General features: G+C 44.1%; 1 protein-coding gene across 2 annotated transcripts in view; it reads right to left on the bottom strand.

The window, feature by feature from the left end:
* The window catches only part of USH1C (USH1 protein network component harmonin), a 739,024-nt gene that overhangs the window by 133,852 nt on the left and 582,203 nt on the right, over positions 1–22,969 (bottom strand). For both annotated transcript variants that reach the window (XM_085648065.1, XM_085648066.1), the window contains 2 exons: positions 13,294–13,335; positions 4,658–4,711 (listed from right to left, as the gene is read on the bottom strand). In XM_085648065.1, the coding sequence (XP_085504191.1) occupies positions 4,658–4,711; positions 13,294–13,335 (96 nt within the window). The remainder of the gene's footprint in view (positions 1–4,657; positions 4,712–13,293; positions 13,336–22,969) is intronic.

Here is a 22,969-nt window from a genome sequence, read left to right as displayed (position 1 = left end):
TGGTTGGCCCCCAGAGGCTCCCGCCACCGCCCCCGGGCAAGTCAATTTATCGTTAGGCCCCTGCCTGGTCAAGCCGACGCCGCACTTGTCTCTGGTCATGTTGATGCCGTGAGCATCCAGGACTGGCCCGCCCCCACCCGAGCGATGTACAAACCCAGGGAATAGCGGATCCCGTGGCCCGATCCAGCCGCCTAGTGTGCTCTAGTCAACCCCCGATTACACTCCTCTGGCCCTCCGAGCACCCCAGGTGTGGGGGACCGCGGACCCCGCCCCACCAGCTCCTGAAGCGACCGGTCACCGGGAGGAGTTCACCCACTCGCACCGCCTAATGTTCGTTGCACAGGCGGCGACTGGCTCCCCCAGCAGCCCGTCCCTCACTCCTGCGGCTCAATCCAGACACCACCGAAATCCCCAGACGCCCAAGGTAAGTCCTGAAGCGGGCGGCAGGGTGCCGGCAAGCGACCCGATCCTCCGTCCCAGCCCCACGACTCGATAGTGCCGCCGAGTCCCGCTACTTATTCCCCTCCATGGGGTAACTTTGTGGGGCACAGGATCCTCCCTCTGGCTTCCACACCAAAGATCCAGCGGGCCCAGGTGATCTCAGCCGAGGCAGCCCTACTGAGGGTCCATCGATCCCCGAAGCCGACCAGCTGCCCCTCCGCTCTCCCGCTGTGGCTCTCAATGCTGGGAAACGTTGGGTGCGCCACTGCACAGCATACAGACCCCAAAGCGTCCAAGAGAGGGGCCCGAGATTGCCAGTCGCAGTTACAGCAGATCCCACGCGCGGCCCAAAGCAGCCGCCGATCCCCGTCTGTACCGCTGGCAGGGGGGGAGGAGAAACCGGGGCTAGACCACCACTACCACCCCGGAGCCAGGGGTGAGGCAGCCTACCAGACCCCCAGCAGCCCCCACGCGGCCCAACTATGCCGCCGGTCCCCCCGCTACACCAGAGTTATGGGGCACTGCAACAAGTAGGCCCGCCGCCCCTGTCGCCGGCGGCCTCAGCCGTCGAGCGCCTCAGACCACACAAAGGCCCAGGATCGGCCGCCTCTCCTGCCGCAGACGCTCCTCCTTACCGCCGTGACCCGGCCCGGCCACCGGAACACTCCGACTCCGTCTCTCAGGGCTCCGCTGCTCAATCGGAGGGTGAGCCTCCCACCGCAGGACCAGTCCGCACTCCGCCGCCGGGTGTGCCCGCCAGCCAGGCCGAGCTCCCCCGTCCGCCCTCAGCCTTCAGCAGGGACACAGCTCGCCGCTCCCGGGGCCTTCTTCGCTCGGCTAGGCCTCTCCCTTGCCGCGGCGGAATTACAGCCCCACCGCGGCTCCCCGCTCCCAGACTTCACCAATCAGGAGGGAACCGGGTACCGCACCTCAGCCACGTCTATGGCTGCCTCAAGTGTTCCGGGATGCCAGGATTGTCGTCGGATATATGGCGGGCTGGACGGAGCCGGCCTAGAACGCGTCCGCCATGTTGTCTTCCTAAGCCACGCCCCCCGCTCAAAAGGCTTTTGACCGCGTCCATTGGCCTTTCTTGCACGCGGTGCTGGAGACAGTGGGCTTTGGTCCTAGATTCCAGCTGTGGCACATCCGACACCACTCACAGATAGAGGGAGTCTGGATGGGGGGCAAATCCCATAAAATAGTCCTGTATGCTGATGACATACTACTGGCCATCACAAACCCACGCCAGTCACTCCCTCCTCTCCTTGAGGAACTCGCAATGTTTGGTGAGGCTTCGGGTTTTAAAGTGAACACAACCAAGTCTCAAGCTCTGAATATCACTATTCCACATGATGAACAACTGCGTTTGGCGTCTGAGTTCCCTTTTCAATGGCCGCAGCGGGGTATCCAATAACTTGGTATTCAATACTTCCCACCATAGAAAGCTTGGTCACACACAATGACACAGACCTGTTACAGACAGTGAGATCCCTCATCCAATCATGGCATGGTGGTCCCCTTTCCTGGGTGGGCCGCATAGCGGCAGTCAAAATGACTTTGCTGCCGAAAATTCTCTATCTTATGCAGGTGATGCACCTCCCGCCTCCATTTTGAAGAAGTTGCAGGCTAGCCTTGAAACCTTTTTATGGGCGGGTAAACGGGCCCCTATGGCAAAAGAGCGGGCATACTTGCCACTGGGCAAGGGTGGATTGGGTATACCAAACCTGGTATTACCAAGCCGCCCAACTATGCTATATGGTCGAATGGCAACACTCAATGACCGAGAAACACTGATGCTACCTGGATGAAGCAGTGGCGGGAATCCATATTTGGAAGATCCTGTAGCTCCAACATAAGAATCACCCGCTGGGTGTCAATATATCGCCAGTGGTCAGAGCCACTATGGGGGTCTGGGACAAGGTGTACTTCTCTCACCAGCTCTCCAGACTGATTTCCCCACCTACACCACTTATAGGGAACCCGGATTTTCAGTAGGCCACACAAGAGAAAGCTTTCACACACTGACAGGAAGCCCAATGCAAATGGGTTGTAGACCTATTTGATGTCTGAGGCATGTTGGACTTTGAAGTGGTCCAAGAAGACTTTGGGCTCCCAGACTCAGATATGGCGTTATTTGGCAATCCGACACTGGGTGTCTCTTACCGATTTCGGCCACATGCCAGTAGATGACTGACACCGTTTGAACGCTGGCTTTTGACCAGAAAGGAAGATTCCTGCATTCTATCAGATATATATTCCTTTCTAAATACACAGAATGCCCCTCTGCAGACTACAGCCAGGAGGAGGTGGGACCGGGAGTGCAAGCGCAGTTTTACTGATAAAGAGTGCATCTCCACCACTAGCGCTGCTGGCAAAGAAACACTGTTAGGTTAAAGCTAGTGCACTACTGGTATTACACTCCGGTCCGCCTGGCTCAATGGCAGAAGGGAAGGGAAGACATATGTTGGAGACATTGCGCCCAATCAGGCACACTCACTCACCTGCTCTGGCACTGCCCCAAACTCCATAGGTATTGGAAGGAAGTCCTGACTGATAATGATCTGATGTTTGATACTGAAATACCCCGCTTTCCCAGCTCTGTCCTGTTAGGACTACCAATGTTCAAACCTATCCATTACATTCTCAAAAGGGCAAGGCTATCACATTAGCAATTTGTGTAGCAAAGCAAGTCCTCCTATCAAAATGGGGCCCTGATGTCATTCCAACACATATAGATTGGATACATAAGCTTTGGGACGTATTGGGGATGGAGAAATTGACAGCAGTCATCAGTCATACCTTACCCAGGTTCGCGAAAAGATGGGGAACATGCATTAAGCACCTCTCAGGAGTGTTCCAGGAACACACATCCCCGATATATCTGCGTTTACTGCAGATTACACCCCCCACCTCCACAGCAGACCCAGGGGAAAAGAAGGAGTGATGATTACTATCACTGTGATAACAGCATGTATTGTTCTTTTTTATTCATTGTTTATCGAGGATGTTGATTATGTTTCCCCTATCCCCTTCCCACTCTTCCCCCTCACCCCCCCCCTGCTTCTCTGCTACCTCGCTGGCCAATGGATGTAGGCACAGGGTGTTGTAAATCAAAAATCAATAAAAATCGTTAAAATCCTAAAAACACAAGACAGATAAGGGTAATAAGCTAGTGGCCGAACGCGCCCTCAGAAAAAACAGGGTGCAAACAAGAGGTCAATATGAGATGGCAAAGTCACAGAACTATCCCCAGGAGTGTCCACCCACCCAGTGGTAGCAGAAAGACTGACCAAACCAAAGAAGCATCACAGCAAGGAAGAGTCACATGAGAACCTTTCAGTGAGGCCACCATGACTTCCACAGCCTTCACAAGTGCCTTGATTGTGTGTTGGCAACAAAGTTACAGATATGGCTAAACTGCGGCATGGAAGATGATCTGGAGATATAAATGCAAGTCACCTAACTATTTTAATAAGCAGGTAAAATGGAAGTATGTTATAGGTCTCTGATATAGGGACTGATATAAAGTTTGGAGGACATGCTACTCTTTCACAAACATGATGGAGTACCCTGCCTGCCAAACTGAGGGTCCACCTGTCTCATTTAGAGTTTGCCGGCCATCAGTATTCCTATGATGGAACCAACAGGGGCTCGATGCTCCAACAGAGTTGGGGTTGTTAGTGAAAGGACATTAAACCATCCATCCTATTAGGGTTGAAAGTGTAAAGACTTTTTTCTGTATGTCACCAGGAAAAACCTGTTGGTAAGGGCTTGGAAAACAAGAATTATGGCCCCCACATCCTAGAAAAAAACATCCCGGGTGTAGGGGATAATTAGTTTTATATTTTTCAGAAACAAACTCCAACCATAGGAGTTTGGTTTTTGAAAACAAAAACATTTGAAACGTTTGTCAGGCGGCTATCATGGTTACCTGTACCATCTGTCAACCTTTTCATATATTGAGGAGAACTGTTGCAACACTGGTTTCTGTCAATGGCCAGGAGTTGTCCACAGGTCCAGTGGACAACTCAAAATGTTGAACACAATGTCGGTCAGGTGAAGGAGTATAGAACTGTCACAATGAGGGCCATTAATCTGTCAGCCAAACAATAAATCGGCACAACTGTCATATAAAGATTACAAATTTGAGAAGGAAATAGTGTGGCGCATACACAATGTTACAGAAATAAATAATTACATAAATAAACATGCTCACCTTTTTGATTCGCAAAAGTCGGACATCTTTCCCTGAGATCTGGTCATGAGTAAACTGAAAGAACACCAAAGAAAAAGTTCAAAAAGGAGAAGCAAAGGATGAAAACACTTGCATGCTTTCAATAAATATGGTTTGCAGACTAATCATAACAAATAGAACATCAAATGTACTTCAGGAAATCTAATAAAAAATCAAGATTTTTTTTAAACCTCATGATCTCTATATAAATGAATTTGTTATGTCAATCATTTCTTTGGCATGCTGAGCGGGTATGCAAAAATATCTCTTTGTATTTTTAAACCACAGCTTATAAAACAAGGCATATTAAATGGTGTACATGAAAGCAACCTATTTTTTATTGCACCTTTTACTGACTACAGGCAATATGAATCAGGTAAATACTGGTGCTCAGTGTTTAATTTTTAAAAGAATAAGTACTGGTGCCCAAAGCTATGCTCAGAAGCCCACAGCCAGGTCTATTAAATGTTGGCACACCAAATAACAGAGCTGCGTTGTCTTAAATCCACTTCATACCTTTTTGATCCAGTATCAGATTTTCCTGTCTATTTTTTTCACTCTAGCAGGTTCTTTGTTTCTCCCTTGGTGACAGTTTTTCTATCTTTCTCTTCCTTTGTCTTTCAGTTTTTTGGGTTTTTGCCTCTCATGCTTTGGGTTAATGTCTAATGCAGAAAAATAAGTGCTGGTACCAACAAATGAGTTCCTGTTGCCACCACTGGGAACCTCCCCCTCCAATTAAGCACTGCCGTGTCTTGTGCAGTTCTAAATTTAGCTTTGTCATAGAAATTGAAGGAGCGAATTTAATTTGCAAATAGAAATGCTTTCTTATTAAAAATGTGTAAAAGTTAACTTTTAAATAGCATGCAGAATTAACGTAAAATTTGTAGTAGGTAATCATACTTTGATGTTATAAGCCTGCAAGTAAATTCACATAAGCCTAACTCCTATTGCCATATTAACTGTAGCTTAAACTCTGACCTGTTTTCATATTGAAATGTTTCGCACAAGAAGATTTTCTCTTTTGTTACAGGTGCTGTAACTTTCCAAAAGCCTTCTATTAGCTAGTGAATATGCATTTGTTTTGCATTAGACAACAGATAGTGAGATTCTCATCGGGAGGAGAAGTAGTAACAGGAAGGATCATTCATGAGTAGAACTGTCTGAACTGCAAAATGTGGATAAATTATCTTTTTAAGTGCTTGTGTCTATAGTTCATTGTGCACAAGTGAGAAGATGGGGAGTTAACCAATTCCCAGGAGTTTACTACAAGCCTATTGGACCCAGTGAGCAAAGAAAAGAAACAGGCTGACATCTAGAATATTGTGTGTTTATAGCAGTGTGTGTTCCTAAAGTAGGAATGGCTTTTTCCTTTAAGCTTCTGTGAGCTTCTCTTTTAGAAGGGGGCTTCTCTCACTCACGTTTGCTTCAGACTCATGTCTGAGTTTTCTTGAGACTATACCTCTCTACATGGGAGGCTGCTTAGCCTATTCTCTGGTTTCTTCTGATTTATAGCTAAGAATACTCATCACAACTCTTTAGTGGGTATCTGAACTGACACCTTCTTCTATCCTACTCCAATTTAATTTAGAACAGGAAACTTCAGTTATGGAACATCATTGCTCTTTTATTACAATTTTAACTGTAATGTTACCCAAAATTGTATTTTTACTTTTATTGAAATATCAATTATTAGATTATATTAATTTTGAATGCTGATGCCCAAAACCATTATTTATTCAGTTAATAACTATCTTAAGAAGATTGAGTAATACAACCCTTCAACTCACACAAATTCTCTTTATTGACTACACAAAAGTAATTTAATGGTTTTATTCTTAGGTTTTATACAGATGATTGCTTCTTTTTATTTCTCCTTGTCGACTAGCAATGGTCCATACGACGACAGCGCGGGTTGTTTTAAGACTACAATCAAAGACTCGGACATAGAAAACCCAGCTCCGTCATCAGTGACATTGAAATAGTTAAGGTTAATAAACAGAAGCCTTTTTAAGCACACTGTATGTCATCTAGTGGTTGTAACCTTCATTTCTATCTGTGAGACCTCAGAAAATCTCAGTTTTTAGATGTGCGATTACACATGCCTTTAGTCTCCAGGGAGGTGGGCAAAGAAATAATAGGCAGACATTGAATCGCATTGAAACTGATGGCAAGCACATTATCTAGATGACTACAGTTGACAATTCGACTATTTTGCTCAGTGCTATTGTTATAACTCATAGAAAAATGTAGCATTGAACTTTCCCTGGTTGTTTACCACCACTCTAAAACATTTCAACTTTATAATACCTAGCATGCACAGAGCAGAATATATTGACAGCTGGAGACAAGACAGGTCCGTAAGATCTAAAGGTATTTCAATGCTGATTTGTTTTCTGTGCCTTAATAACAGAGAGGTACAAAAGGGGGTGGTGATGGACGGAGCATCAGAATCAATCAAACACTCACACCCAGTCAACAGATCCGGGTTTGATCCATCACCATTCTTTAGCCCACTCTGCCACCCCAGTTCAGACATGGCCATATGCAAATCAGTCTGAACCTGTGCCTCATGGGAACAGTCCAGCCCGAACTGCCAAGCCATGCCTTCCCTGGACCGGAAACAAGCTTCCTAGGACCGGTTTCTGGCATTTCAGCCGTCTTCAGCCAGGCTTGCTTGAATCCAGTGGCAAAGTGAGCAAGGGACTCACGTCTGAGCATACCCTGCCAACTTATGGCGAACAAAGCGGTACAAAAGAGGGTGGTGATGGATAGAGCATCAGAACCAATCAAACACTCACACCCAGTCAACAGATCCGGGTTTGATCTATCACCGTTCTTTAGCCCACTCTGCCACCCCAGTTCAGACATGGCCATATGCAAATCAGTCTGACCCTGTGCCTCATGGGAACAGTCCAGCCCGAACTGCCAAGCCATGCCTTCCCTGGACCGGAAACAAGCTTCCTAGGACCGGTTTCTGGCATTTAGGCGTCTTCAGCCAGGCTTGCTTGAATCCAGTGGCAAAGTGAGCAAGGGACTCACGTCTGAGCATACCCTGCCAACTTATGGCAAACAAAGCGGTACAAAAGGGGGTGGTGATGGACGGAGCATCAGAACCAATCAAACACTCACACCCAGTCAACAGATCCGGGTTTGATCCATCATCGTTCTTTAGCCCACTCTGCCACCCCAGTTCAGACATGGCCATATGCAAATCAGTCTGACCCTGTGCCTCTTGCGAACAGTCCAGCCCGAACTGCCAAGCCATGCCTTCCCTGGACCGGAAACAAGCTTCCTAGGACCGGTTTCTGGCATTTCTTTGGTAAACATATGAACCTAGATATAGCAGTATAATTTCTTTTGTCTTGTTTGTTTGTTTCAATGTATTTGTTTGTAATTAAAATTACAGGTTTCAATCTTCAGCACAGTTCACATGATGTAACTTGCTTTTACATCAAATAACATGTCTCATAAATGTGTTTTACATTCTAAATGTCAGGTTTTGTTCTTAATGCATGTGTTCAAGGATACCCTGGATTGTCATGGGTTTAAGGATACCCATAGTATGTTGCAAGAGTGTCATGGGTTTAAGCATACCCTGGATTTGCCTTGAGTCTAAAGATACCCATAGAGCGTTTTGAGTGTGTTTCGGGTTTAAGGTTACCCTGGATTTGCTTTGTGTTTAAGGTTACCCTGGATTTGCTTTGGGTTTAATTATACCCTTTATTTTGGTTTGGGTTTAAAGTTACCCTGTTTTGGGATGGGTGGAGTCTTATTCCTTTCTTTGAGGTTAGACCTGTCCTGTCATTAGTGTGTGCAGTAGAGGGTTGTAGATCCCTGGTTCTGCCGCAGTCTTGTGCCCTAGAATGAGGTGCAATGGGTACTCTGTGTGGTGTGGTGGTGTGGTACCCGCAGTTTATGGTGTGAGTTATTGTGGATAGCATCCACTGTTTTTGAGAATGTATCTCTTTATATTGCATTCTTTGTTGTTCATGATCATTATAAAGGGGAAGGATGTGATGTATAATGATTTTGATGTTTATGCATCCTCCTTGCTGACTAATGTGTGTTTTATCATCTCCATTCATTTTGATAATGATTTTGTTGTTTATGCATCCTCCTTGCTGACAAATGTGTGCTTTGTCATCTTCATATATTTTGAATGTTTTCGATCATTATAAGGGGGAGATGTGTTGTAATGTACCTTTTACTCAATGCACTCTCCCCATTGTGGTTCTCTGCCTTGCTGCTCAGCCTATGCTGAGGTCATATAGAATGTTGAGTGTGTTTGTATTGAAAGGAGATTCAGTTGGTGTGGAAGGGCTGCTCCTGGCGGGGCACTTTTATGGATCAGAACATCTTCCTGTAACTTGTAACCTTTGAAGTAACCTCAAGAATAAATCTACTACCTTTTCTACAAGAGTTGCCTGCGCATCATTCTTTGTTTAAACTAAATCGCCATGCTCTGGGGGTGTTGCCCTGTACCTCAGTGGACAGGAGTTCCCATCTGTGTGACCCCAGAGAACACTGAATAAAGTATCCGAGAGGGGCAGTGCCTCTCAGATCTGCTGCTTGAAACTAAAGGAAGAAGAAAGGTCCATGCTGAGAAGTATGATTTGCACCAACCAGGCCCTGCACTCTGACTGACTGCGTGTGCTTCACAATCTGGAACTACAGCCCTCTGGATCAAACCTGCTTTAAAAGGACTGAGGAGTGGACTCCCTGCAAGCTCCAGGTTAACAGAGCTCACCACCAAGAATCCCCAGCCTGGAGTAGTACCAGTGGATTTGTAAGGGTTTTGTCCAAGTGGATTGTTGGAAGTGAAGTCCCACATGTTCAAGGACTATCTTGAAGCTTCCAGGCCCTTGGAGTAAGTTTTGGACCCTTTGGGACCCTCAAAGGAACTTCAGGAAGAAGTTCCAGAAGTTTGGAGAACTTTGGAGCAATTTTGAAAAAAGCTTCATAAGTGGACCGACTCGACCTGTCCAACCAAGCCGGCGGCTCTCAACTGTGAGCCGGCCTGCCCTTCAGATGCGTCTCACTGAAAATCTCTGGAGGTCAACCGCGAGTTGTTTGAAACCCAAGCCGTGGAACCCTCACCAAATCCGGCCTGGTGAAGAGCATCGAGGGACACTAAGATAAAAAACTCAGTAAAAGTTTTTAACTCCGAACAAAGAAAAGATGACCGGCATCAACCGCGAGAGACAAGCCGTCCACTCTCAACCGCAAGCTGGTCTGGATCTCTGGTTCATCCTGCTGGAAAGCTCTAGAGGTCCGACTTCCATAGGTTTGACCCGAGAGCTGGTTGCAAGACAAGTAGGTGAACCTTCATGGAATCTGGACTACATGAGAGCTTCGAAGGGCCCAGGAAGAAAAGCTCCAGAAAAGTCAGAAGGTAAAAACTTTGACAGAGACTTAACGCGAGGGGTAGCCGCACAGGGCTCCATCGCAGTTGGCCTGAAACTTTGACTATGTTCTATATAGTGCTAAATCTTTAAAAAATCGTAGCTCTGGTCCCCTACATTGGATTCTTTTTGTTTTGGTGTCATTTTAAGGATACAAATATTTCCTATTTTTATAAATTAATGTTGGATATTGTGTGTTGTGTCTAAATTAGTTACTAAATTGGTGCTTTTAAATGCTTTACATACTTGTCTTTGAAGTTAAGCCTGCCTGCTCGCAGCCAAGCTACCTAGGGTTGAGCTTGGCAATACTTTTCTGAGACCCATTCTGAGCCCTTTATTGTGTTAGTGGCACTATTGCCAGTGGTAGATGCATATTTACCACTACTAAAATTCACTTTCCAACAGTCAGTGACTGATAACATTGCAATAGCCCAAACTGTTATTGATAAATATGAGGTTTTTAAATTGCAACTAAGCCTGTGCGGAGTTCGCAGAGTTCTGCTATTCGGAACTCTGTGAAGTGCAAAAAAACTGTGCCGCGCTACGCTAAGCACTGCAAGCGGCGGTGTGCATTGGATAAATGCAATTCGCAGTGATTTTCACTGCAAGGTGCTTGTCTGCACTGTGCAATCATCGTGAACGGCACCATGCACAGCGCAAGCGGGTGCTGCTTCCTTTCTGCCTCTCGGGTAGATTTTTACTCGAGCTGCAGCTTTTTAAACACAAACGTACATTTTCTCAACGCGAGCGGTCACGAGCATACCCAACCATTCGTAATGAGAAATCTGACTGCATGCTTTGAGAAATCTCACCTGGAGGTTGACTTTCCACACTTGCGCACGCCAACTTGATGTTGACTATCGCGAACGAGGAAAAATCTCGCCGGGAGCTGGATTTTCCTGGCTTGTGCTCGCCAACTTGATGTTGACAAACGCGAGCGAGGGAAAAACTCCAGTCCGCTACATGAGTTTTACGCGAGCGGAGCTCACCGCCCAGACTTAATCGCAAGTCATATACTTTGCATGTGTTCATTTCTCGACAGCATTTTAATTTATTAAGACTTATTATTGCACTCCATAAATCCACTTGGTGTAAAGTTTTGATGGGGGGATCACGGGATTGAGTCCTAAGATTTTAACACAAAATGGATTGGAACAGGGTGGTATTCTGGCTCCCCTCTTGTTTTCAATTTATATTAGCAATTTACCTGATTGTTTTAGTAATGTTAATAATTTTCCTACCTGAATTGCACTTCAAAACTTGCATGTTTTATTGTACGCTGATGACATAGTCATCTTTGATCTTACTTCTATTCATCTTCAGCGAAATCCCGACTTCTTATTTAAGTATGCAGAAGATAACTTTATGAAAATAAATGTCGCTAAGACCAAAGTGTTGCCATTTAGAGGGAAGAGGTGGTATCATTCTTTTAATTGGAGCTTGGGTGGAATGCCCCTGGACATAGTAAAAACATATACATATTTAGGAAGGGTTTTCTCCCAGTCTCTTGAAAATACATCACATCTTTTACACATGGGTTCTAAAGCAATAGCTCATACAGCTGCTTAAAGTTTTTTTACTGTTGTACCGGTAGGCGACATTTCAAAAACCTTTTGGATGTTTATCGGGCAAATATACCCCCCATTTTATCTTCTTCCTCAGAATATATTCCCATAGGTAAATGGTCCCTTTAAATGTATTGGAAAGGTAGCTCCTCCTGAAGAGAATATCTTTAACTCAAGTAATTCCTGTTCAAGCATTACACTTAGAACTTACCCTATTAAGTGCCTATTCTACATCTTGGGTGAACGTAATTTGATGGGCTTACAATTTATTACATGCACCTGAAGGTACCCTAAGAGACTTCCTAAAGCAGGAAACCTTTAATGGAAAAATAAGGAACTATACCTTTAATAATAATCTTAAGGTTGCAGTAGCACAATTAGAGTGTACCATCACATGTGGACACCAGCACAACTTAAAGTTTTTTTAAATAATGCGTTTGCCAGAAAAAGCTACACTAGTGATATCACTCACTGTTTGCTATTAGAAATATATAAGCTTCACTTGGACAGTATATCTTTTAAGTAAAAAAAGGATATTTAAAGTTTTCTTTGGAACATAGAGTCAGATGATTTTTACTTATGTTAAGATTGGACATCTTACCTTTAAATTACTTTGAATAATATTAGACCGATAAAGGGTATAAAAGTACAGTAAGAGCTATAAAACAAGATATTTATTATATATTTCAATCAGTCAGTCAATAAGCATTTATAGAGCGCGCCACTGTCACCCCTGGGGGTATCTGAGCTCGGGGATACGAGACCTCCATCTAAAAGCCAGGTCTTGAGGAAATGGCGAGAAGAGGGAAGAAACTAACAGAAAAAGGCAAACCAGAGAACAGAAAAATGAGCGCGCAGAAAAGGCAAAACAGAGGGCAGAAAAACAGGCAGAACTGAGGGCAGAAAAATTATCAGGAAAGGCAAAACACAGCAGTAGAGGGCAAGACAGAGGGCAGAATAACGAGTAGAAAAGGAAAAATGGAGGGCAGAAAAACAACCAAAAGAGGCCAAACAGAGGGCAGAAAAATGAACAGCAAAGGCAAGACAAGGGGCAAAAAAATTAGCAGAAAAGGCAAAACAGAGCACAGGAGGGCAAAACAGAGGGTAGAAAAATAAGCAGTTAAGGCAAAATGGAGGGCAGAAAAACAAGAAGAAAGGCAAAGCAGATAAAAGGGCCACACATTGGGCAGTAAAATTAGCAGAAAAGGCAAAACCGAGAGCAGAAAAAGAGCAGTAAAGGGCAAAACAGAGGGAAGAAAATGAACAGAAAAGGCAAAACGGGGCAAGAAACATGCAGGTGAGGCACAAACAGATGGCAATAGGTGGACAGGCAGCAGAGGGTAGTGGACTGTGAGCAAGCTGGACAGGAGAACTGCAGTAGGGGGAGCTGGCAAAAGGACCTGCTATCTCGTTATATAAATAGCTCATTAAATCTGACCAGCAATTGCAATTATTGGGGAACATCAAAAGTGTATTGCCAACATCGTTTTTATTTTTAAAATATATCTGCCAAGAAATAGTTCACTCTTTCACATTTCTATATTAGATAAACTACAATGCCACACACAATTCAGCACTCACCTGGGATAAAATAAAGAAGCGCTGTGACAAAAAATATACAAAAAAATGAGTCTTTCACTCGGTCACTTACCATACTATAAGGGTCAAAATCTTCCACATATTTCTGAAAGCCCTGTAAAGAAATAGATGGTGTTTAATAATCTTTCTTTTAGAGTTACATATGTAGTAATCATTAATATGCGAGGCGGAGAGACATGCAGAGAGGAATGAAAACAGCAGACAAGCAGACAGGTCATGTGCATCCATTTTCCAGATCAGCTGAACTTCTCAGATGATTTCTGAGGAGCTGCTATGGACAGAAGGTCTTTGTGTGCAAACTGTGCACACTCTGACCAACTTACATTGGCGAAGGGAATCTAATTCAACTGAACAGCTTTACATTCTTCAATTCCAGCTGAGACTGATATCAATGTTGCTTAAAAGGCTACCAGAATCATTCTTGAGTCCAGCGGGCATGCTGAGGTACTATGATATGACTCAATCTCCAAGAAACAAGTGGAAATGGTCAGGTTTGAAAAGTCCAAGAACTGACCAGAAGAGATGTTGAGAAGTTGGCAAAAACCTCATATTTTCTAGTCAGTGATTCTTTCATCAAAGAGAAATATGATTTTTGACACCCAGATATCACCTTTTTGCCGGATTTCTTGCCCTCACTATTGATGTTAGAACAACATAAGTCTTGGATGTTGTAAACTTCATAGTAAGGGCACTTATTTTTAAAGGGCAATCTTTCGGGTGGGCTAAACCAGAACTGTGAACCTTACTCCATTGAGTACCTAAAACACTGCTAAGAAAAGAGAGTGAAATCCAGCGAACATCAAGTTATATATTACAGCAGGGATAGGAAGACAGGAGAAATATTTTTTTCCAATCGTTCCACGCCAAACTATCACAAACTATGACAAAAGAGTATTGTTGCTCAACTGGTTAAATGGGCTAGGGTAATGGGGGGGGCATCCATGTCAGACCTCTCATGTGCCTTATTTTCTAGCTGTGCAGTCATGAAGCTAAACCATCTGCCACCAAAAGATCTCAGTTCAATAGTAGAATAATTCCAAACTTCAGACCGAACAACCTTCAAATAAATATGATCATGATGATGGAAGATCTCTTTAATAGATGTTTCTGGATGTACAGAGGAAACTGGTTCCATCTGAAAGGTGAGAACGTCAAGGTGATCATGTTTTAACTAAATAACTTTGAAACCTATTTACACCGTCAACATTCCACAAATCTATGTGAAATTGACATCTCTGATAATATTGCTGCATTTCCTCTGCTTTAATGCTTAGTTTATGTTGGGTGAGACTTGGCATTTTTTGTTGTTTATCTTTAAAATAATACAAATATTAAAAAAAAAACATTCCACAGATCATCGATAAAAACTGTCCTTTCAGATAATCACTTAACAGTTTGGGCACCACCTTTAAAGAAACACTTTTACTGCCATCACAAATTGATGTATTTATCCAAGTCAGCTTTTCCTCCACTTTGGAAAGAGATATGGGGGGTCATTACAATATCGGGCAGAATCACTTTCGCCAGACATTGACTGGGTCTTGGGACTGACCGAAACCCGGGCAGCAGTCATGACCACCCCACTAGGATGCGACCGAACACTGTTCGGTCGCATTGCTATATTTCACTATGGGAGTATGCATTACGGCTATAAACAGACAGTAATGCATGCTCCCAAAGTGAACTGGGAGGAGCAGTTCATCCCTGCACCCCGTGGCAGTCCCCTCAAGGTGCCTGCCACATGGTGCAGGGATCAACGGGGGGCACCTATCCTTCAACCGGAGGACGTGCACCCGCTGTGGCTCCCAAACACGCTTTCTGGTGTGGTTTCCATGTCGGACAGACCGGCATGGAAACCATGTCGGAAACCGTCATTGTAATCTCAAGGGCCGAAATGCCCACCCTTGAGATTACAGGCCGGATTCCGACTGGTGGACAGGCTCAATAAACCTGTCGGAAGCCAGCCGGAATGACCGGTCGGTTTCCTTTCAGACCGCCTCCAACGTAATGAGGCGGTCAGAAAGGAAACTGATTGGCCCATTACAATGCGGTTGTAAAGGTTTCTACCACAGTTCGGAGCCTTTACAGCTGCATCGTAATCGGCTCCTTAATGTCTTCAAATGAATGCTATTTCTTTCTTTTTTACATTTGATCTTGATATAATAATCATAGCATCTGGCCATCATTTCAAAGCCGTAAATGACAAAGAAATGAAAGTAAGAAATGGGCTTTTTTGTCTTGATGTCAAAACTCCTGCTGTATGGATGTGCTTGGCCTCAAATATGGCTCAGCAAAACTTTAATATGTGCAACTGTCTCAGATGTGCAGATACAGGTAAAAAAATTGGTCTATACATCTAGGATGGGTTAGAGAATTCCTGAGAGTTCAGGTTTGCAATAAAAACATACTTCAACCACCAATATTTTGTGATTGAATGACAAGTGGGCGCCTGTATGCCATGTTTATTCTACAAGATCGTAGTTAGATTAACTGGATGCCTATGAGATGCAATATCTGCTACTGAGAGCTCTCACTGGCTTTTCTGAAGACACTGCCAATCCTCCAGCAGAAGCTTTCTTGTTTTTGGGTGACTGTATATAGGTAATGTCCACTTTTATCAATATTATAGTATTTATGAAATAAGTTTGAATGATGTTATCACCTTTCAGATGGTACCAGTTTCCTCTGTACACCCAGAAACATCTACTGAAAAGATATTCAATCATCGCAGTTATCACAGACATTGCTTTAGTTGTAATCAATTATTGATGGTGCTGTAATTAAATAGAACATTAGTTTTGATGATGATTTCTGTTTTCATGAAGGGCAGCTATAAAAAATATATATATTTTTCCTGATTGGGATGCATTTGTGATTTGCTAATGAATCGTGAATTATGGATTAAGAAGTTATGTGCAATGATAATGGAAGAGGAAGTATGTCTTTTTTGTTAATGCACTTCACGGGTGAATTTCAAAATGTGGTCACATATCATATATATATATATATGTAATGTATGACATATATGACACATCTATGACACATAGGAGAGTGCCGTCTCCTATGTGAATCTGTTGGGAGCAGTTTGAAATATATACAATTCAATTCAATCTTTATCGATCTCGAAAAAATGATCATAAAAGATACACAATAATTCAAACAATCATCAGGAATAAAAAATATTAGTATAAAAACAAAGAGAATGGTTAAAGATGGATAAAATACTAAAAACATATCAGCATAAGAAACTTACTTCATCATCAAAAAGGTGCAATATTTTTGTTATACCTCAGTACAGCAGGCAATGGTGGCCCAAGACAGAAAGTACGAAATATAGGAGCATAACAAGAAATAAGAAGGCAATCACAACAGTTGTGCAAAACAAGTGCATATCAGATATAAATCAGCCAGGTAGTATCATATACATTACGGGCTAGATGTAGGACCATTCCAATTTGCAAGTCACAAATAGCGTTGTTTTGCGACTCACAAATTGGAATTTACAACAGTGTTGCAAACACTCTTTGCAATTCCAAATGGGGTCGCAAATTGCCTGCCTCATTAATATTCCTGAGGCAGGTGAAACTTGCGACCCCATTGGGCATTGCTTGCACTCCCAGGGATGGTGGCCTGCTGAGCTCAGCAGACCACCATGTCTGTGATTGCTTTTTAAAAAAGTTTTTTTTTTTAATGCAGCCATTTTCTTCAAAGAAAAATGGGATGCATTAAAAAAAAAGGAAACTTAACTGTTTTGTTTTTTAAGAGTAGGCAGTGGTATGTGGGACCACTGCCTACTATCAAAAATATTTCCAATGCCAGTCACAAAGGTGAGGAGGTCCCCTGGGACCCTTTCCCATTTGCTAGTGGCTTACCACCCATTCGAAATTGGTGGTAAACTGCAAATGTTTTGCCCTTACTCTTGGCATGCCCCTTCCTAATAGCGAGTCCCAAACCCTATTTTACGAGTTGGTAATAAGTCACCCACTCACAAAAAAGGGTTTGTAAATAGGGCAGATCTATTTTGAAGTCGCAAACAAGTCGATTTCCCGTTCGCAACTTCGAAAAACGGCCATTCATTTGGCCCTACATGCATAACATAGCATCCTTAAAATAACATTATTTTCTTCTGAGCCAGGGTGACTTTCAAGAAGCAACCCACCCAAACCAAGTATCCAAATCGTTAAATTGCTGTTAAAAAAGGACAGCAGATTTACATTTAGAAAATTTTAATGTACTTAATAAAGGCAGTAAAAATGTCCTGGTGTACGGAAGGTAAAAGCTGCAGAAAAAGACAAAGTGCAGTAAAGACTGGGGTGATTTCTCATCACATGGGTAAGAACATATATCTGAGGAGGAATATTGCCCTAACAGGAAACAAAGCAACCAGCGTATTGAGCCCAATCTAAATCTGATCAACAGTGTACGTTCATAAACATTCTGTACAAAGGATTAATACAGTGCAATCCCTTCAGGCAACAGAATTACACAATAGTCTCTCACAAGTGGTTTGTGCACTTCTACTGCCTCCTTAGAGACCTGCCTATGATTTAAAAAACAATTCTTAACCCAGGCTTTATCTTTTTTTGTTATGGCATCAGGGTTCACAATTAAATAGGCACAACCCAGTGCGAGAAAAGAATCTCTAATGTACTTCAACCATCGTATTTTAAGACCATGGTCACAAGAAATGGAATCTCTTACAAAGGCCTTATTGAGATTAGCTACACTATTCGCCCATGTAGAATATAGAACGCCAGCGGCTCAGTGGGTGCCTGAGTGGTCTTTCTGGAGGCTGATGGGCGTCCATTACCTCGCTTTTATCAGCGGCAGAGGTGTCACTCCCTTTCTCTCGCTGGGCCGGCCAATTAATGTGTGCATAGTTAGTGGGGGGTAGGGGGCCTGAGCAAAAGTGGCCTCAGGTGTTTTTCACCAGTGTAAACTAATCTGTGCATTTGTTTCCCGCCCCCCTTTTTTAAATAATATTTCGCCGAAGCAGTGTTTGTGGAAAGGCAACATGCAAATGTGGGCACTTGTTTTTTAGCGTGCCCGGGCTGATTTTAGGCCCAATCCAACCCTGCCTCTTTTGGTTGTGCAGAGCGCATATACACTGAGAGGGGATGGAGAGGCCCTCACCATGTAAGAGCCGCAGGCGTAGAGCGGGCGGCCACCGTCAATGCTCAGTTGCCCGATGCTCAGCTAACCCCCAAGACACCAGCTATTGTCAACCACAGTGGACCTGCAAGGCATGTGGGTAGCAGGTATGGCGAGCAGGAGCACAGCCCAGGGTCGTGAAGTTAAGAATCTCTGGGGGTGGGGTTGTCCCAGAGTCAGTGCAGTAAGTGGGGCCAGCCCAGAGGCCCCAACCGCAGAACAGATGGCGCCGGGGTAGCCGGCGAGGGGCCATGCAGCCCCTGCGCAATCTGGGGGCCATCCAAGGACACTGCCTTTAGGAGACAGGCATGTCTCCTACGGCAGAGCTGGCCCCCGGCCTGCCTCGCTCAGATGCAGGCCGGCCTCAGCGCAGGCAGTCTTGGTCCTAGCAGTCAATCCGGTAATGGTAAACATCCCTTTGAGGCTCCTCCCACCTAAGGCTTGCGACGATGTGAGTGAGCAATGAGCCATGCAGTGCGGTGCACAGTCGCCGGTCCGTCGACAGGCACCCGGCACAGTGAAGAGTGCTTCACTGGAGGGAACAGCCGGTTGAGAAAAGACGAGCTGCAGCTGTGACAAGCCCCCTGCTCACCGGACATGGGGAGCGCAGCCGCCCACCTCAAGAACAACCAAGACTCAGGGCTCCCTGATATCTGTAAGGGATGTATATCGTTACAACGCACACTTTTACAACGCATGCACTTACAACGCATTTTTTACAACGCAACATCCACTACAACGCATTCCATTACATCGCAGGACACTACAACGCATTTTTAAAAACTACCTTTACAACGCATTCCATTACATCGCATACTACCTTTACAACGCATACCATTACAACACATAATATTACATTGCATTTAAGGTAAGTATTGGATAGTATAGGGGTAACAATTACTAATCTTACTCCAGGGGGTGCAACAGTAGAGTAATTGTTGGATAATATAGGGGTAAAAATTGCTATTCTTACTCCAGGGGGTGCAACAGTAGGGTAAGTGTTGGATAGTATAGGGGTAAAAATTACTATTCTTACTCCAGGGGGTGCAACAGTAGGGTAAGTGTTGGATAGTATAGGGGTAAAAATTACTATTCTAACTCCAGGGGGTGCAACAGTAGGGCAAGTGTTGGATAGTATAGGGGTAAAAATTACTATTCTAACTCCAGGGGGTGCAACAGTAGGGTAAGTGTTGGATAGTATAGGGGTAAAAATTACTATTCTAACTCCAGGGGGTGCAACAGTAGGGTAAGTGTTGGATAGTATAGGGGTAAAAATTACTATTCTAACTCCAGGGGGTGCAACAGTAGGGTAAGTGTTGGATAGTATAGGGGTAAAAATTACTATTCTAACTCCAGGGGGTGCAACAGTAGGGTAAGTGTTGGATAGTATAGGGGTAAAAATTACTATTCTAACTCCAGGGGGTGCAACAGTAGTGTAAGTGTTGGATAGTATAGGGGTAAAAATTACTATTCTAACTCCAGGGGGTGCAACAGTAGGGTAAGTGTTGGATAGTATAGGGGTAAAAATTACTATTCTAACTCCAGGGGGTGCAACAGTAGGGTAAGTGTTGGATAGTATAGGGGTAAAAATTACTATTCTAACTCCAGGGGGTGCAACAGTAGGGTAAGTGTTGGATAGTGTAGGGATTTTAATGTAATATTATGCGTTGTAATGGTATGCGTTGTAAAGGTAGTATGCGATGTAATGGAATGCGTTGTAAAGGTAGTTTTTAAAAATGCGTTGTAGTGTCCTGCGATGTAATGGAATGCGTTGTAGTGGATGTTGCGTTGTAAAAAATGCGTTGTAAGTGTAGTGCGTTGTAAAAGTTGCGTTGTAAAGGTTGTATACCATCTGTAAGCCACAGCAGGCCGCAGAAGTCAGCAAATGTCACCAAAATGTTCCATTTGGGCCTCACTGGTTGTGGTCCCTACGGTGACTGCCCGGGTGGGTGGGTAGCCCCCTGTTTGGAGGATGCTGGTCCGTTCATCCTTGGTGTTGAATTGTCTTTCCTCTCAAGAAGTCAGACCAATGCAGATCAGACCAGTGTCGCCACTTTTTTACCCACCCCGGCGTACTGCACAGCTGCAGAAGCGATAGTCAGTCGAATTGACTCAAGAAGCAAGCAGTGTGTATTGCATTGACTCACACAGCAACAGGCCTCTAATTAAAACCAAAAGGCAAAGTAAGTAATTATTTAATTCTAACATGCGTTAGTACTAGGGGTGGGCGGAATTTGCGAAATCCACTTTCGCAAATTATCGCGCAAATGTTTAAAATTATCGCAAACAAGCGGAAATATCGTGAAGATGCGGAATTTTTTTTCCCGCATGTTCGCGAGATTTTCTGCATGGTTGCGGGTCGCCGACTTACTCATGTGGTTGCTCGCGGGCGCGGCCATCTTGTTTTGAGTTGTCTCGCGGTGCATGATCGCGAGAACAAAGACGTGATCGCGCGACGCATGAAGTCACTGCGGGCGCGAACTGTCGCGAGACAGCGCGAATGGCTAAAAACAATCCAACATCTCATGGAGAACGCGACCGGATCAAGAAAACTTGTCGGCGAACGCAGGGATTCAGGTAAGGCGATCGCGCGCGCGAGAATGTATTATTTTACAGCGCGAGCAAGAAACAAATTATCGCCAAGCTGCGGAAAGCGGAAATTTTGACATTTTCGCGCTCTCCGCCCAGGCCTAGTTAGCACTGTAGTACAAAGCAAATATGTTGTTTAATGGTTGCCGCATTTGTTTTTATGTAACTGACCTGCCGTACAATTCTGATTGCTGGGCTACCCGAGTAATATTAATGTGTCTGTGACTTATTGATTAAGTGGGGGGGGGCCAGTGGAAAAAGTAGATGGAGCTGGGGAAGTGGGTGTGGCCTCCTACTGAAATCTGAGCACCTGGACTTAATATTTTACAAATGAAGCACGAATAAAAAGTAAGGTTACCAGATGAGGAGTAGCCATGCTGACTTTTTTGGGTGACACATAGGTAATAGTTGAATAGGCTGCGGAGAAATGGTATATCCATGTCTCAGCGATAATATGGACAGTAACTTTATCAGAGGATGATGCTGGGGATAAGCCGGCTCGCACCGCCCTCCAGAAAGCCTGTGTATATTTTTCTTGACAAGTGACAACAATAGCTTTCCATTTCTCATCTTTAATAGATACTTTGCTCTTTTTAGTGCGAAAGCATACACCTGTCTACAGGCTCGGATAGAACTCTGATCTCTAGGGATTTGCTTTAATGCACTACGTGAGCTTTCATTAGCTACCCTGCAATCTTTGTCAAACCACGATTTCTCCTAAATAGGAACCTTACCCGGTGGTCTAGTTCGTGTCTGTTTACATCGAAATAAGAGCTCAGTGAAACAATCTAATACAGTTATGGGGTTTGAGGAATTCAAGATACAGGAGTTCACCAGGTCTATATACTAGAAATAACCACCTGGTCCCTAACCAAATTGATGTCAGAAGATCACCAGACCAGCCTACGCCCAGCATCCTTGGTAACTAACTCCTGCTTACTCCTAATAACAGCCTCCTGATGCTTTAAAGGCACGGCAATCAGGGCAACTAATGAATATATATATATATATATATATATATATATATATATATATATATATATATTATCTACTGGCGGTCGCCAGTAGATAGTTATAGTTAGGACCGTGTTTCCATAGGAAATCCGCAACATTCTATTTGGAATAACTTTGGCGCCGGTTGACGAATCCTCGCGAAATTGTCAAAATAGGTGGGGCGCTCCGCTCCGCTCCTACCCTGAAAGTCTCGGGGGGATTCGTCAAGCGGGGGCTGAGAAAAAAGGGGGGTCCCAAAACGCGTTTTCCCCATGCAATTTTCCATAGGGACCTTTAGTCCAAGGTACAGCCCGAACGGCTGAACAGAATTACTTGAAATTTGGCAGAGAGGTAGTCCTCAGGTCAGGGAAGTGCCTTTTGCAGGTCTGGTGTCAATCTGTTCAGTAGTTCCTGAGAAAATCAAAAGTAAAATCATATATATATGTGGGCGGAGCCTAACCACACATCTCATCCTGAGATCTGATTGGCTGTCAGCACTTCATCCAAGAAGTGTTGGCAGCCATCTTGGGACCAATATACATGACAGCACCTCATTAAAAAGCATTGCAGTTAATAGAAGGTTTTAAGACTTTAGTTACATTATAAATCATTTGTTGATGGTACCATACTCATTTTAGGAATTGTGGTATGTTCTAAGGGGATTTCATATATATATATATATATATCACCCAAAGATTGCCCTGCATATGAGCCCGCACTCCACAACAGGTAAAATTGGAACACCAATATTTATTCAAAAGCAAAGCAGGCTTTTCAGTTTGAGGCTTTTTCCAGTGCACTGCTAGTCTCTTGCCTGACGCGTTTCAGAGAACATTTCTCCGTTTTCAAAGGCATGTGAAGTTTTCAGCATTCAAAGCACCACAGTTACCTTCCTGCTTTTATTCAATTAATGAGCCTCTGGTGTGCTGCTGCCTCCGGTGTGATTTTTTTCTAAGGCCTTTTGGTCTCTGTAGTGCTTGCAAAATCGTTTTTTA

The sequence above is a fragment of the Triturus cristatus genome, chromosome 3_2 (assembly GCF_964204655.1).
Source record: "Triturus cristatus chromosome 3_2, aTriCri1.1, whole genome shotgun sequence".
Classification (NCBI taxonomy): Eukaryota; Metazoa; Chordata; class Amphibia; order Caudata; family Salamandridae; genus Triturus; species Triturus cristatus.
The sequence above is the reverse complement of the archived record's forward strand: the minus strand, read 5'-3'. Positions and strand labels throughout refer to the sequence as shown.